Source organism: Thunnus maccoyii, chromosome 2 (genome assembly GCF_910596095.1).
Source record: "Thunnus maccoyii chromosome 2, fThuMac1.1, whole genome shotgun sequence".
Classification (NCBI taxonomy): Eukaryota; Metazoa; Chordata; class Actinopteri; order Scombriformes; family Scombridae; genus Thunnus; species Thunnus maccoyii.
In genome coordinates, this window is record NC_056534.1 from 27,146,170 (window position 1) to 27,161,665 (window position 15,496).

Here is a 15,496-nt window from a genome sequence, read left to right on the forward strand (position 1 = left end):
TAGTACTCCTCATAATGAATAAACTGAGCTTACCCTATAAAATTCATGTAGTGTTCCTTTAAAGAAAATAGAGTACATACACATTGCATGATGCAATGACATTAATACTATATAGCTTTGTACAGTGCTTTGAAGAAAGTCTTATGAAACACCAAATATACAAAATATACTTAATACCAAAACATATCATCACATGGCTGTTTTAATGTAACTGGGACACCAGGCACCAGAGAATCAGCCTCAGTAAAAGTAGTCACTGTAGTCTTGTACAGTCTTTGACAAAATGCCATATAAATATCAAGTCTAATCCATAAGCATTAAGTGTTGTTTTAAATTTTTAAGTGTAACACAAAACATCAAATTATATATATGTATTTCATTAGCAAGTTTTTATCTTTAAATGGTTTTGAACTCGTATTTTACAGAATATTTAAGCACAACTTTAGCAAATGACGACAAATAAACCAATGACTTTACCTAAAATGGTTTTCTGGCATTTTCTGAAACTTAGCTGCCTTATAAGAAGAAGAAATTGATTATATGATTATATGTCTCCAGTAGCCATTGTGCTGCAGACTGTGTGCCTGTGTGTGGAGAGAAAGCAACGGTATATGGTTAAGCGGAAGTGGTGACGCCAAGGGACAGAACAAATGACAGACACTGGCAAAAAAGGGAGGGAGCATTGGAGAGAAACAAAGAGAAAAGTGATGTAGGAGAGAGGACGTGAGCAAGATGTGGATGAATAGCACGAGTGTCTTTGTCAGTGACTACTGGGCAGACGCTGAAAGATTCTGCCTCTGTGGATGAGTGTGTGAGATACAGACAGAATATGCCAGTGAGCAATGTATTAGTTTCCTACAACACATGACATATGTCACCTTTCAAAAGTACATGTCTTGGTTTGCTTTGTCTCACTGCTCATGTGCGTGACACTACGCTGTCTTGTGCTGCATGTTTCTGTGTCTTCGAGTGTCTGTGTCTACATCAGTCCTTTCTTTCAAAAACATCACACTGTTTGATGTAACCATCAGGGGACATGTGAGCACATCATGTCTTTCTTGTACCTCTTCATTAATGTGGCTCTATAAGAGTGTAAGTGTACAAATTGTACATGTAAACACAGTCTTCTGACTGAGTTCACTAATGAGAGGAACCATGTGAAAGTCATCATCTGTTATCAGGTGCCCTTATTGATTCAATACCACTCAGGGTGATTTTAAAGAGAAGCAAATGAGTAAGAGAACTGTTTTTTTTTTGTTTTCTTTGAGTCAAGTGAGATGTGAATGTGAATATGGGCTGCAGTTCAATAACAGGAGGATATTACCTATATTTAATATCTTCATTACAAATCTGAAAACACAGGGATGTGTGGCATTACCTTGGCAACAGATACACCTCTCCAACAGTAAACCGTCACCCCTTTCAAAGGACATTCATCCACGTTGACGTCACGCTGTACAGACTTGCACAGCCAAACCTGCTGCAATGAATACCGGAGGCTAATTTGGATCGGCTGATTGAAACTGCAATCAGTTTATCTCAGTGTGTCTTGCACCACAGAGAGCAAGATAACAACACACTGTGCTCATAGGTGCAGTGACGCACTCCTCAGATCAAAGCGGAGCAGAGATTGAGCAAATGACACAAGGTATAGAAGGATGCAGACAGAGGGACAGAGAATGACAAACAGAGTTGTACAGAGGGCTGATGTGCTGGACTGGGTGCGGGACGGGGATGCCTTGGTTTGTATCTGTGTGGGGATTACACAAACACGACGAAGCGATCATCACTCTCATTGAGAAGATGGTGCCTACACACAGTACCGCAAACCTGCTGTGTGGGTGACTGGCACAACGCTGATTGACTGACACTCCGTGGTGGCATTTCGACAAAGTTGTGCCTCAGCAGGCAGGAATGCAAACACACGTGTACACGCAATCACTGACACACACATGCACACACACACTTGCACAGCAGGTACTGTGGATGCGTGTGTGTAAAAGGGAAGCCTGTGTGCTGTTGGTCACGGATGGCCAGTGGGAACTACAGCTTGTTCACAAGTCCAGATAAGGAAAAAGCAGGAGGTGTGAGGGGACAACAACACACCGTGTAATGGGGCCCCTCAATTACTCATTTGTTTATCAATGCCTGTGGCTCAGTTGGCTGCGTGCAGAATGGAGCTCGTGAACACAAATTGGATGTGTGTGGGCTGTACTGTATGCACGTTGATGTGTGTGCATGTGCTGCCTTGTATACGGCCTTACATATGACTATTTCTTCCCTCATATTCTCATTTGTTAAGCTGCTTTAGTGTTTCTATGAACAGGTTCGCTTCTGTTGTCTCCCTCCTCACTAATGTCATGTCTGAGCAGAAATCTACATTCATTTTCCATGTCAGACAAAAAAAAGCTGAAATTATTGTCTAAGGTCAACTCTGAACCACTCCATTATTGCTTGCATGGCTGAGGGGCAAATACTCTAAAAGCTATGCGATAAAAGTTCAAGGTTATTTATTCACACAGCTCCTTTGTAACACTTCCTGTAGCTCTATGTCTTGGATTGACAGAAACTAGTCTACTCGAAAAAATGATTTAAAACGGATGTAATTTTGAAAACCTTCAACAGACTCTGGGACTAAATAATTTAAAGTGTATTTTATTATTTTCAGTTGTATTCAGTGTTCTGTACTGTTGTGGTACATCAGGATTTGTTGGTCCTTTACATTGCTAGGCTTTAAAGGAAAGGTTCACATTTTTTCAGGCCTGTTCTAGAACAATAGTCAGGTGCCCAAATGAACAATGACACGTTTTTAAGAGACGCCTTCATAATGCGCTTACAATGTAAATGATGGGGGACAAAATCCACAGTGCTGCTTCTGTGCAAAATGTATTCAAAAAATCTAAATATTGCATAAAAAATCTTAACACTTGCATGAGGTGGAAAAAAATATGTATCAATAAAAGAAAAATGCAACAAAATGCAATTGAAACAGATTTAGTGAATAAATGATGAAGTACAGGAAGCATGTGACTTAAATGTGTCTAAGCTCTCTTCTTTGTCTCTGGGCAGCATTCAATACATGCATGTAAAACTGACAGGGCTGTTATCAAAATACTTCTAAAAGCAAGAAGCTGTGATGTTAGCTATTCTCTCCATTTCCGCCGTCCATCATGCTCTCTCATCATTTGTATCACGTCTTCCATCGCTTCAGCTTTGACTGTCGCTCTATTAATTACGTCATCGTGTTGTGAGATCTTCCTCTTTTTGTGGTTTACTGCACTAAATAGGAGAATCTGCGCCATCAACTCTTTACTTTGATGCACTCAACCATTAATATTCGCAAAACAGTAATGGATCGAAACGTACGTTAATTCATATTTTCTTTTGTCGATTTTCTAAGAGTTTGGTGAAAATTTGCGCTACATTTTGATGGAAACCAGACTACTGTCCATTTAGACACAAAGAAGTAATTTCTTACTAAAAAGACTGTAACTATGGAAGATATCCACTTTATTTGACTAATTCAGACAGCTGAAGCCTCATATAAGCTTTAGACAAACTTTTAAATACATTTTTGCTCAAAACAAGGACAGTAGTGTTTGTCCCCCATCACTTACATTGTGAGCGTATTTGGAGGGAATCTTCTGATGGCCAGTATGAACTGGAGGGATGATTAAAGTGAGCAAAACCTGGTTCAACAAACATATGTGCATGTGAATACTGTTTTAAAAGAGACTTGAAAAAATTTGAACATTTCCTTTAATCTGTGGCTTCAGCATCTTGTGATGTTTCAAAATTGTCATAAAATCATGTAGAAATACTGACTACTGGTCTTCCCTCCTATGTATGTTTTTTCCACATGGACACTGCATAATATAACAAGATATTTATAGATGTCCTGCATTTATAGATGGATTGCATTACAATGCACAGGAGTTTCTCTTCTCAGAAAAGAAAAATTTGACTGAAAAAAGAAAAGGCCACAGTTTTATTTAACACACTGTATCATTGTCAGAGTCAATGCTATCTTGTTACTTTACAGCTGGTCGCCAAACACAAGCAGTGACAGCTTGAGGCACAGACACACAGCAAAACAGACTTGTATGCATTTAAGGCATCTGTTGTGTTCTGCTTTCTAGCTACTCTAATAGCCCCCCCCCCCCACCCCATTAATAAACCTAATTAACAATATTTGAACTTGTGCAATAAAAACAGAGAAATAAACGAGAAGAACTGAGAGGAATTACATTTCACCAGTACTTCATTTACTTCAACAGATAAAGTGATTCAAGTGTTCTTAAATAGTAAAAAAAGCACATTTCTATCTGACCACTCTTGTCTTGTTTGGCCAATTTATGCCAATTCATATCTCCATCATCAAAAATAATTATGTCAGGAGCTAAAATTAATGTACAAACAGCATGACTGGAGCATGTCGTAGTTAACCTCCACAACAAATACTACTCAACCACAGTTGTTTTGAGTGACTCTCTTCTGGCACCGAATTTTCTCTTGTGACTGAATCATAATTCGGGGGCATCCTCCTTTCCTAAGACAGAACCAACTGAGTCTTTTCTGTATCTTTCTGTCTGGCTGCAGCGCGCCGGAAACAGACCATAACAGTCTCTGAGCGAGCCAGCCAGGAAACGAGATGCGCGCTCTTCTCCTACCCGTCCTCCGCTCCTCCACAAAGCCCAGTCATCATTACCGGGCACCGTGCCTTGGCTCGCTCCCCCCCCCCCTCCCTTCACCGTTTTTACTTGCACTCTCTCACCCTCCCTCCTCTTGTTCCTATGTGCGTCGAGAAAGTCTCCTCCTCTCACAGACTGTGAGCGCACGTCTCCAACAAGCATTTACGCGCGTACAAGCTCTCCAAGAGAATCCCCTACGGTCGGCCCCTCCCCTTTCCGTTTCTTGCCGCCCTCACTCATTCATGACCCCGATTGGTGACGTAGGAGAATCCACGGTGCCCACTGCCGTAGGCAATAACGGGATGCTTGAGTATATATGGGACACTGGTAGCCATCAACCGGCACACTCTCAGTCGCTCCGACTCGGGAACCAGGGCATCAGCGGAGATAGCTGGCTTTACTTCGCCCTCTTAGGCTAACTCGCTTTAGGCTTTGGTTCAGGATGGAAACCCCTTCGATTTCTCGGAGCCGACGATGCTCCATCGTGCGCAACTGCAAAAGTAAGTTTCTCTCTGTCTTCTTTGGTTTTGGATAGCCCATGGACACTACAGACGCTAATGTTGATTTTCATTTGAATTTGTGCATCACCGTCTAAATTTTTAATCTAAGAACTCTTAAGGTATCTTGATATATCAATATAACGTTGAAAATGGATCGATGGGTGGATGATAGAATCGCAATGAGACTGAGGAGTTCTGTCAGACTATTTTCTTGTTGTATGATTTATAATAGTCAGATTTCATGTGCATGATGTGAAACGGAACATCATAAGAACTTTTTGATAAATCTAAAAAGTAGCTGCTGTGTTTTGATTCTGTGATCATGCTGTGCGTAATGCTCAGTGCAGTTGCAGTGATGAGGCGTAAACTTCACTTATTGTAGAGGCATAAGGCTATAAAGTGTTCATCCTGTTATTCTAAAATCCTGCAGATATAATTCCACCCAAAATAAAAGTGTATAAATGCAATAACACGAAAGTAAAAATCATTTTTTTTTGCATGAAATACAAAAAGAGCGCAGCCTTTCATCCATTTGGACTCAGTATGTTGCATTGATGTAATGGCTGATTTCAGCAGCAAGGACATCTCGCTCACCTTTATCTGCTCTCCTACAGGCGGTCTCTCCCTCTGGCTGGTGGTGTGGCTGGTCCTCGGTAAGCCAAGTCCGGCATCGGCGTGCCCTCACCTGTGTGTGTGCTACCCGAATCCTGTGACTGTGAGCTGCCAGGCGCAGAACTTCACCGCCGTCCCTGTCGGAGTGCCCTATGAGTCGCAGCGCGTGTTCCTCCAGAACAACCGGATCATGGAGCTTAGAGTTGGCTCTTTTGGCTTCGGGACTCAGGTAAGAACAAGTGGAAATATGTGAAAATATTTCTCAAATCCTTATATACAGAGAAAAGTTCTACTGCATGCGTAGCAATGATTTTAAAAGTTTCTCACATTGTATGGCAAAGTAATAATAGTTAAATTCATGTGTTTTTTGTATCAGGTTCTGTGGCTGTTCTCCAACAACATCACGTGGATTGAGGCAGGGGCCTTCAGTGAGCTGAGGGACTTGGAGGAGTTGGACCTGGGGGACAACCCTAACCTCCACAGGCTGGAGGGGGGAGCCTTCCGCGGCCTAGAGAAGCTCCAGAGCCTTCACATGCACCGCTGCCGGCTCACTGCCCTGCCCCATGACATCTTCCACAAGCTTTACAGCCTGCAGTTCCTCTACCTACAGGTAGGGGCGCTAGAGATACATACAAATGCATGCAGATGACTGATCTAATCAGATACAAGAGAGAACACACACACATGCACCCACCCACACATCTATATCACAAAATGTCTCGTCCAGTTACAAATACTACCAGAGCCAGAGTACATATTCCACTCATGTTAAACCCTTTCTTGTTTTCTTTTCTTCTTTAGGAAAACAATCTCCACTTCCTGCAGGATGACATCTTTTCTGACCTCATCAACCTGAGCCAGCTTTTCCTGCATGGCAACCGTATCCGCACCCTCTCAGAGAATGTGTTCCGCGGCCTGGTCAACCTCGACCGCCTGCTTCTCCACGACAACCGCATCAGACAGGTGAACCGTCGCGCCTTTCGCGACCTTGGCCGTCTGACCATGCTCTTCCTCTTCAACAACTCTCTGGCTGAGCTGCCCAGCCAGACCCTGCGGGACACCCAAGGCATTGAGTTCCTCCGCCTGAACGCCAACCCCTGGTCCTGCGGCTGTGAGTCCCGCGCTCTGTGGGAGTGGTTCCGTGAGGCCCGCGTCTCTTCATCTGAGGTGATCTGCGCTTCCCCTTCCACCCGCCGCGGCCAGGACCTTCGCTTCCTTCGTGAGATGGACTTCGCTCTCTGCCCCCTGCCCGACCCAGGCTCCATCGGCGGCTCCACCACCACCACCTTCAGCACCAAAACCCGCTGGTGGTTTCACAAGAACAAGCCCCAGTCATCCACAAAAGGCATCTTTGAGAAATCCTCAGAGACCATCAAGGCTGGTTTGTACGGGAAAGGCCCATCCTCAACCACATCAGTAGTCAAGTACGAGCTGGGGGAGGAAGAGCTGGCGCTGCCCAAACTTGACCCAGAAGAGTACTGGGCAAACTACGGCAACGAGGACTCAGGTGTCACCCTACGATGCTTCGAGCTTGAATGCCCGCCTGAGTTCGACCTGCCTCCATCTTCCTCCTCTCCCTCATCCTCCTTGCCCTCTTTCCTCTCTCTACTGGCCCTCTCTGTATTCACCCTCTTCCTCAACTTCCACCTCCTATTCGGCTGAATCTGACTCTTAGTACCACACCCCTTCCCTTCCAGCCTGTTTTAAAGGCTGCAAGGATCTCTGTTAGACTCTCTAAACCCCCTTTGCCCACTTTGCTGTAAGCCAATCCTCAAGGCACAGCGAGGGAGATAGGGGGATGGTTAGATTCTTAATCTACCACCTACAGGGCTTAACACTTTTCAGGGCTGCTAAGAGTTATTCAGCTAAGGTCATATAATATCTACAATACTCTACAGGTATGGCTTTCTGTGTCACACCTGTATGATGTCATTATTCCCTGCAATCAGGGCTATGAGGGCTGAGTCCATCACTAATATCAGTGCAATTTGATAGCAGTTGTGAATGATGTTGTTAATTTTGTGACCTCAACTTAGTTAAAACTACTTGTGCTATTAGTGCATCCAGTTAACTGGCTGCTACAAATACAACAATTACTGTTAGAATCAGTGCACAGTAATGACTATACTGTAACCACTTAAAGTGTCATGTAAATAGGTATGTATCTTGTAAGTGTTTAAACTGATATCGATATCTGTGGTACAGCACAATCACTTTCATCTTGATCCAGGAAAACTGTGAAGGCTAGTGCTTCTACAGGACAGAGCACAATGCACAGCGAGGAGAGTTTAGCATAACCAATGGCAATCAGAGAGAGAAGAAAATATACTGTGAAGCTGGGAGAGCGGAAAAAGACAGAGAAAGGGATGCATGACGGAGAAGGAAGGGTGACAAAGAAAAAAAAACAAGGGGAGGGGAGTTAAAGAAACAGGTTTAGAAAGAGGAAGAGAAAAAAGAGGGAAGTGAGGGGGATGACAATGTTCATGCAGCAATAAGAAAAGAAGCAGCGAGAATACAGCAAGACTATGAAGGACAGTGCTGGCCGTAGAAGCAGCAACTTGCAGGAGAAAAGTAATAACCCACTCATTTGTAGTCATTTGTTCATTCATTTCTTTTACAACTGATAGCATCCACCATTTTCTGTAAATATGGTGTCGTTTGCGACAACCACAGGGGACGAATGCTTCCTGTCAGGAAGCCAGAGATTTGATTGTTGGATGTCTTTCTGTGACATATTGATATAATGTGTAAAGATTGTCAACTGGATGCAGATGAAGATCTTGATAAAAACCTAATACTGAATATTTCCTGAATCATGCTGTCATGCTTTTCTTTGGGGGCAATATTTGCAGAATATATTTTCAAAAAATTGATCCAAGGTGCTCTACATGGTCGTTTTGTTTTCAAAAGAGTTGACTGCAAAGAGCAAATCTGGGACAAAACAACTAAAAACAAAAACAGAATTCTGCCAAAAAGTAGCAGATTGCCACCGTGTGACTAAAGCGTGACTAAATCTGACTAAAGCGGACTGAGTGGATCGACCACATGGACATGATGTCACAGATATATGCCGGTCAGAGTGGCTCTGGCTGTGATGGACATCTGTCTGTCTGTGTGTGGATAAGTGAGGATGAATGGATTCACAAGCTGGCAACGCCGCGAAAGGCAAATACGCCAGCAGGTTTGTCACTCCACTGATTCATTGGTGGGTGATGCCAGATAGACAGACAGGGTGCAAATTGGCTGATTTGTAAATACACTAACAGAGCAATGAGAGTCTGGTGAGAGCAAGAGACAAATTAAGACTGACAAACTGACATGCAGGCAGACTGATGGAGATGATCCGAATTGATGTGGGGAGGAGTGGGCTTTAAAGTTGATGTTAATGCTTCGAGTGCAAAAGCAGATGAGCGGGCAGTGGAAGTAGTACGAAAAAAAAGGAAAAGGCGGAAGTTACTAAATATGGGCACCCACACAGAGTATTAATCACTCCCTTTCTGATCCAAGTTTCCACATTGCCTTGTAGGAAGCAATATACTGTAGGTGTGCTGATGTATGGCAATTCTCCTTTTCTTTTTCTTTTTTCTTTTTTGCACACCGGATTCTTAAAGCTCTCTCCATCTCTCAAGGGCAGAGAACAGATGGCAGGAGAGGGTCTGTATAGCTCCAGCAGAGGTAAGGAGGGCAAGGTCAAGATGTAGTAGGAGTGAAAGAGTAGGAGGCAATATTAGTGAGGTATACACACCTACACAAACACACACAGACACACTACACAAAGCAAGTTAGCCTTGCCTCTACAAGAGACAACAGCAGCTTTTTTTTTTTCTCTATCCGGTTTTGAGTTACAGAATAAAACTGCCCCTGTAAGATTTATTTTTTCAATTGAAAAATAATGTAATAAGTATGATTTCCGAAAATATTCAGTGTCATTCCACTGTTCAGTCTCTTATTGTGTCTCGTGGAGGAGGTCAAACTGAGCCTCGGTGCTTTTCAGTGGCCATGACTGTGGGGTCACTGTCAGATGACCAAAGTGCCAGTTATATCATTTTTCACAGTTTCTTTGTTGAGTCTGTCAATGTGCATGTTCTATGTTTTGTATGTTTTGTCTGAGAAAGAAAAAATAATTCTATATGACAGAGTGGCTTATTTGTTATTTAAAGAAATAATAAATTCATACTTGTTTTAACAAAATTGCTTCGTATAGACGTTTCATACACACACACACACACACACACACACACACACACACACACACACTGACACATGCCATTGTGTAAGTCCTCCAGGCAGTTGTCAAGCTTTCTCAACTATTTTGCCAGAGAACAGGAAGTGTGGAAATGAGAACAGAGCTGGAGCTGAGTGTAAACTTCATTACTATTCACTGACATCTCAAACACATCGACCCTGCACAATGATACAGTGACATCACATACAACACCTGCTTTTGCAATATGCTGACAGCATATAATCAAACAAGAGACAACACCACAAATACTAGTTAAATAATAATGAGTATTAGCATTGTAAAAATAAGTATTAAAACACTAATAGGGCAGCATTGGCAGTAAATAATCATTATCTAAACTCACGTGTGATTATTCCTGAAAGTAAAGAGAAACATGAAAATGTATTGACAGTGAAATGAACCCCCCATTAAAGGATAGGTTCACAATTTTTTTCAAGTTTCTCAATTTATTCTCTTAATTCTTAATTGTCGAGGTCTAACAATACAAACATGCCCTTATATACCTACATTAAAAAATAGTAGGAAAAATCCACAGTCCTTGTTATCTGCATTCTAAAGTTTATCTGAAGTTAATATGAGGCTTCAGCAGTCTGAGTTAGTCAAATCAAGAGGATTTTTTCCAAAGTTGCAGTCTTTTTAATACATAACTTTAGGTTTTCATCATACAGTGTTCCCTGATGATCTGCAGTGAAAGGATAGTAATGGAAAGAGGACATTTTATACTAAAAAAAAAGTAACTTTGGGAGACGCCTACTTGTTGAAGATACCCGCCTCTCAGATTTCTGCTGTCAAAATGGCAGAGGACAGAATTTCAGTGGTTCCCCTCAAAGCACAGAATAGCTACATTTGAAAAACTCAGTCAGTTTCTCTTTCCAAAATCTGACTAAAACCTCACTCTCACAACAGTTTTCACTGAAACCACTTTCTATTAAAGAAATAGTCCACAGAAAAGACACATTGCTGTTGAATATTTTGTGTCTTTTTATCGCAGCTCCTTGAGTGGCGGCCAGCACTCCATTCATCTCCATCGTATCTCGGTGAAGGCAGATGTTTCAGAGGTGTATATCTCAAAATCTCGCCGCATAAAGACCAAAACTATCTGCATGGTTCAATACCACATGAGAAAATATGTGTTTTTGTAATTTGGGTGAACTGAACTTTCAAATAAAACTTTTACCTTTGTTAGAAGTCAATAAACAAAGCGTTGTTTCTTTGGTTTGTTTTTGCTCATTTCAAATTACTGTTGGTTTTAATAATGAGTTAATTTACAGCAGTTAAAAAGAAGCATTCATTTGTTGTTGTCATGGGAACTTTGTATTCTGCATACAAACACAAACACAGTTAATTGGTAAGGAAAACATTTTACATATTTTGCTACAATTATGGAACCAAATTTTCACTTTGTTTTCATTGCCTTTAACAAAATGTTCACTTAACTGTCCAACAGTATGTCTGTGCCAGACGTCATTCTGTGCAAACAGACAACAAAGCCAACAGAAAGCTGTCACAAAAGTCACAGAATCACACTGCAAACACACACAGATCACACTCTGTGGAACCACATGCAGCTTGACATGCCTATATAAGGATGAAACAAACACATCATACAGCTCATCCTTCACATTCCGATTGGTCTCCAAGCTTTTGTGTGACAAAAAATTCCATGACGCACCATCATCGCAGAAGGCATACCAATTGTGTGGGTTCGATTGGACAATGTGCACGTCAGTCAACAGTCAGACACATTCGGAATCACTGGGCCGAGCTGCAAGCGAGGTGGGGAGGCAGGACATGAACGTGTCTGTGGATGCTACAGCATGCTGAATAGATGAATATTAATGACTCCTAGTTTATTCATGAGAAGAGAGGGAGCAAAACAGAGATGGGAGGGGGCTGGTTTCTGTGCACTTGTTCAAGTGCGTCACTACTTTGTCACAATTTGCCTCCACCTGCTGGGCCCCCATCCCTCTCTCCTTCTCTCTCACACACACAAACACACGCATATTCGCAAGCATGCAAACAATTTCTCACATTCTCATCCAAAGACGTACTTTGAGCGTTGTTCACATTTTATGTGTTCAGGATCGGAATTTATGCAACTTCTCATACTCCTATACAGCCAATATGACTGTCCTCTTTCACATCTCTTCACCAGGTCTCTGTGTTCGTGCTTTCACGCATACCCTCTCCCTCTAATGATGTGCAACTGACTTTACATGCTCTGCTTTCCCTCTCACATCTCTTTCACTTTGTCTGTTCCCTTTTCTTTCTAACATGTAACCTCCAACATGAACTGACAAGCCCCTCTGATTCATGGTTTTTCTCACTCATTCATAGATAACCAGAAATGTGTAATTTCCATTTTCTCTTTTGTCAGCAGCTGTGACTAAATTCTGTTTATGTCCAGTTTCTGATTTCTATTTTACTCATGTTCCTTTTTTTATTATTCTCATTATTCTGTTGCACTATCTTCAAAAAAATAGTCCTTTTGGCACTTATCTTTTTAATATATGTATCTTTTCACAGTCAGGAGGACTGTAAATATTTTCCATATCAAAGAGATGAGAGCAGGAGTCAGATGCTGCCACAAGCCTACATGAGAGAAAGACTTTTGATGAGGCGCTGTTGTTCTTGGTGTAATGCATATCAAACACATGCGAGGGTGCAAGGTTATACTTAGAAATATGCAAATATGCAGATGAATGAACACACATTCAGGAACATATGGACAAATATACAAGGGGTGGACACCTGTACAATAGACTGCAATCTAGAACAACAAAAAACACCTTAATGGAGCTTATAATCTTCAGTTTCTCTACATTTTATCTCTAAAGTACATGCATGATCAGTATAGAAGAGACCTTCTGTGCAAATAGACATCACAGACTGTATCACAGACTGTTACTCTGAGTATGTGTGTGTGTGTGTGTAACAAAAAGACTGAAAAACGTGAAAAGTCACTGATCCAATATGGGGTGCAAAACAAAGTTCGCTGTTGACAGAAAGAGATGAAAATTTGTGTGAGAGAGAGGGAGACAGAAAGCTAGCAACAGAAGAGGTGTGACGTTTGAGTCATGTACTTGGATCTCTTCACAGCTGAGAACATTTGGAAGGCTTAAGTGCGCACACACACACACACACACACACACACGTGCGAACGCAATCTTATTGGCAGTGTTTGGCATCACTGGTACGCCTTGAGAAAGGCCCACTGGGAGACAGACGTTCCTCATCACATCACAAAAGCCAGATCCACGCACTTGCATGCCTACACATACACACACCTACAAATATGCATACAAAAGATACACTTTCTTACATGAACAAGCAGCACAGACTCCCTACATTTTCTCAACTAGGTGGCCCCAAAATGTCATGCTTGCTTTAAATGACACAAGCATTTGCAATTCAGTGTGTATTTTAGCGTTTCTGCGGAATGTGTTATATCATAAACTTTGCTGGGATCCTGCCCACCCAAAAATATATATATATTTTTACATAATTCTACCCTTTTACAGAAATGTTGATGTACACAAGAAAAACACTCAAAACAGAGTGCTGAGTGAATCAAACACACGCATATGCAAACATGTACCAGCACAAATACACATCAAACAGATGGACACACATGCTTACAGATGTCTCGGGTGAATTCTGACATCATCTGTCAGGTTAAAGTGAGATGATAGAGAGATCATGGGAGGAGAAGGAGGAGGGAGAGAGAAAACAACAGTGGAGTGAAGAGGAATTAAGAGGGACAGAGGACATAAGATGGGGAACATAGACAAACTGAAGGGTGGAAAGAGGAGTGTGAAGGCTAAGCTGCAAAAACAAAAGAGAGAAAACACTCAGCTGTAATTGTGGGTAGACGCAGCAGTTGCCATCAGTAATAGTTTGCACATTTTACTTTTCAATCGATCAACTACGGGAAAGGTAGTTATCACCTGTTAAATCTAACCTTTCCTTCTTTTCTTCATTTTGCACTTCCAAGCTCTCTTCACACCCCAACTTATTGTTTTCCCTCTCAGTATCACCGTAAACTCAATTAATGTAGTGAATGTAATATGGTTAGTATCTCTCCAAGGAAACAGCAGGCTGAAAAGTAAGAGAGTAACCAAGCACTTTGGTTGTAAAGATCAGAACAATCTTTCAGAACATGGTCAAATCAAAGTCATGTCACAGGACATTGGAAAGAAGCATAGGTGCCTACAGTGAAGAAGAAATGACCAGTATGGTACACTTGAAAAAAAAAAAATCAGATATGCTTGGTAATTACTGTCTTCCCAAGAAACTCAACAGCATGTGTTTTTCAGAAAGTGCCCCTAAACATGTTTATGTTAAAGTGACAAAGACCGCTAGCAGCTGTAGAAGTTATGACTCTTGTCCATTGGGATCAAAGGAGGAAGTAGTGTAGGGAGTCAACTTTTCATTTGATGTAACCATGAACACACTCAGTTCCTGACTGTAACCACGTAGTCATTAACCATCTTTTACTTCACTGTTCTAATTGTTCTGTATAATGGCTCTGGGGACGACAATGTTGGTATGTCTGTCGGTCCACTACATTGGATCAGACTGAAATATCTCAACTATTGGATGGATTGCCATGAAATTTTGTACAGACATTCATAATCCCCAGAGAATGAATCCTACTGACTTTGGTGATCCTCTCACTTTTCCTCTAGTGCCACCATAAGGTTGACATTTTTGGTATTTATTGAAATGTCTGGACAACTATTGAATGGATTGCTGGGAGATAATTCTTGGTCATTCATTGTCCCCGGAGAATAAATTGTTAAAACTTTCATCCTCTGTCAAATTTCCATTTGTCCAGCACTTTGGTTAATGACCAAATACTTGCAAAACCAATGACATTCACCAGCTTCAGTTGTACTTTATGTTTAATGCAGACAGATCAGACAGGGAGAGTGCGGGCACAGGGGAAGATACGACCTGGCCCTGCGAGAGGGCTGAAGCAGTTGGCTGCATCGTGACATCATCGACGTGCAGCATACAGGTGGCGCTGGGGGGGGAACCCGGAAGTGAGCGGCCGTCCGGAGCGGTGGTGGAGGGGAGGCAGAGAGGAGTAGGAAGAACCTAGCTCTGTTGTCAGTTCGGCGAAACGGGATTTGTATCCGGAGTTCAGCCTGGCCTTCAGCTGGGGCTGAAGAAGTCTGGGCTCTGTTGTAGTAGGCGGCGTTGTGACGTCATCGGTGTGTGGTATGCGTTGGCCTGGCGGCGGACAATGAACCCGGAAGAGCAGGAAGATTTGAGCTGCTGGCGAGAGGGTTGATGGAAGTAGAGTCTGCATAGAGTTGGAAAGTTAGTAAGTTTTATCATTGTTTCGTAGGAGTGGGACGACCGCCTCCTTGAGAGCTCACTGGAGGTGAGCAAACATCCGGTTGAAGATGTTAATTGCTTGGAAAAGAGCCGTGTCCGAGTGG

The 15,496-nt window shown here is 42.1% G+C and overlaps 1 protein-coding gene across 1 annotated transcript; it reads left to right on the forward strand.

Annotated features, from left to right (window-relative positions):
* The first annotated feature begins 4,791 nt into the window (after positions 1–4,791).
* On the forward strand, positions 4,792–9,941 carry rtn4rl2a (reticulon 4 receptor-like 2 a). The gene is given in 5 exon segments (XM_042423853.1): positions 4,792–5,081; positions 5,084–5,191; positions 5,806–6,032; positions 6,180–6,413; positions 6,605–9,941. Coding segments are annotated over 5 exon segments (1,578 nt in total). The 5' UTR covers positions 4,792–4,933; the 3' UTR covers positions 7,466–9,941.
* Positions 9,942–15,496: the final 5,555 nt, after the last annotated feature.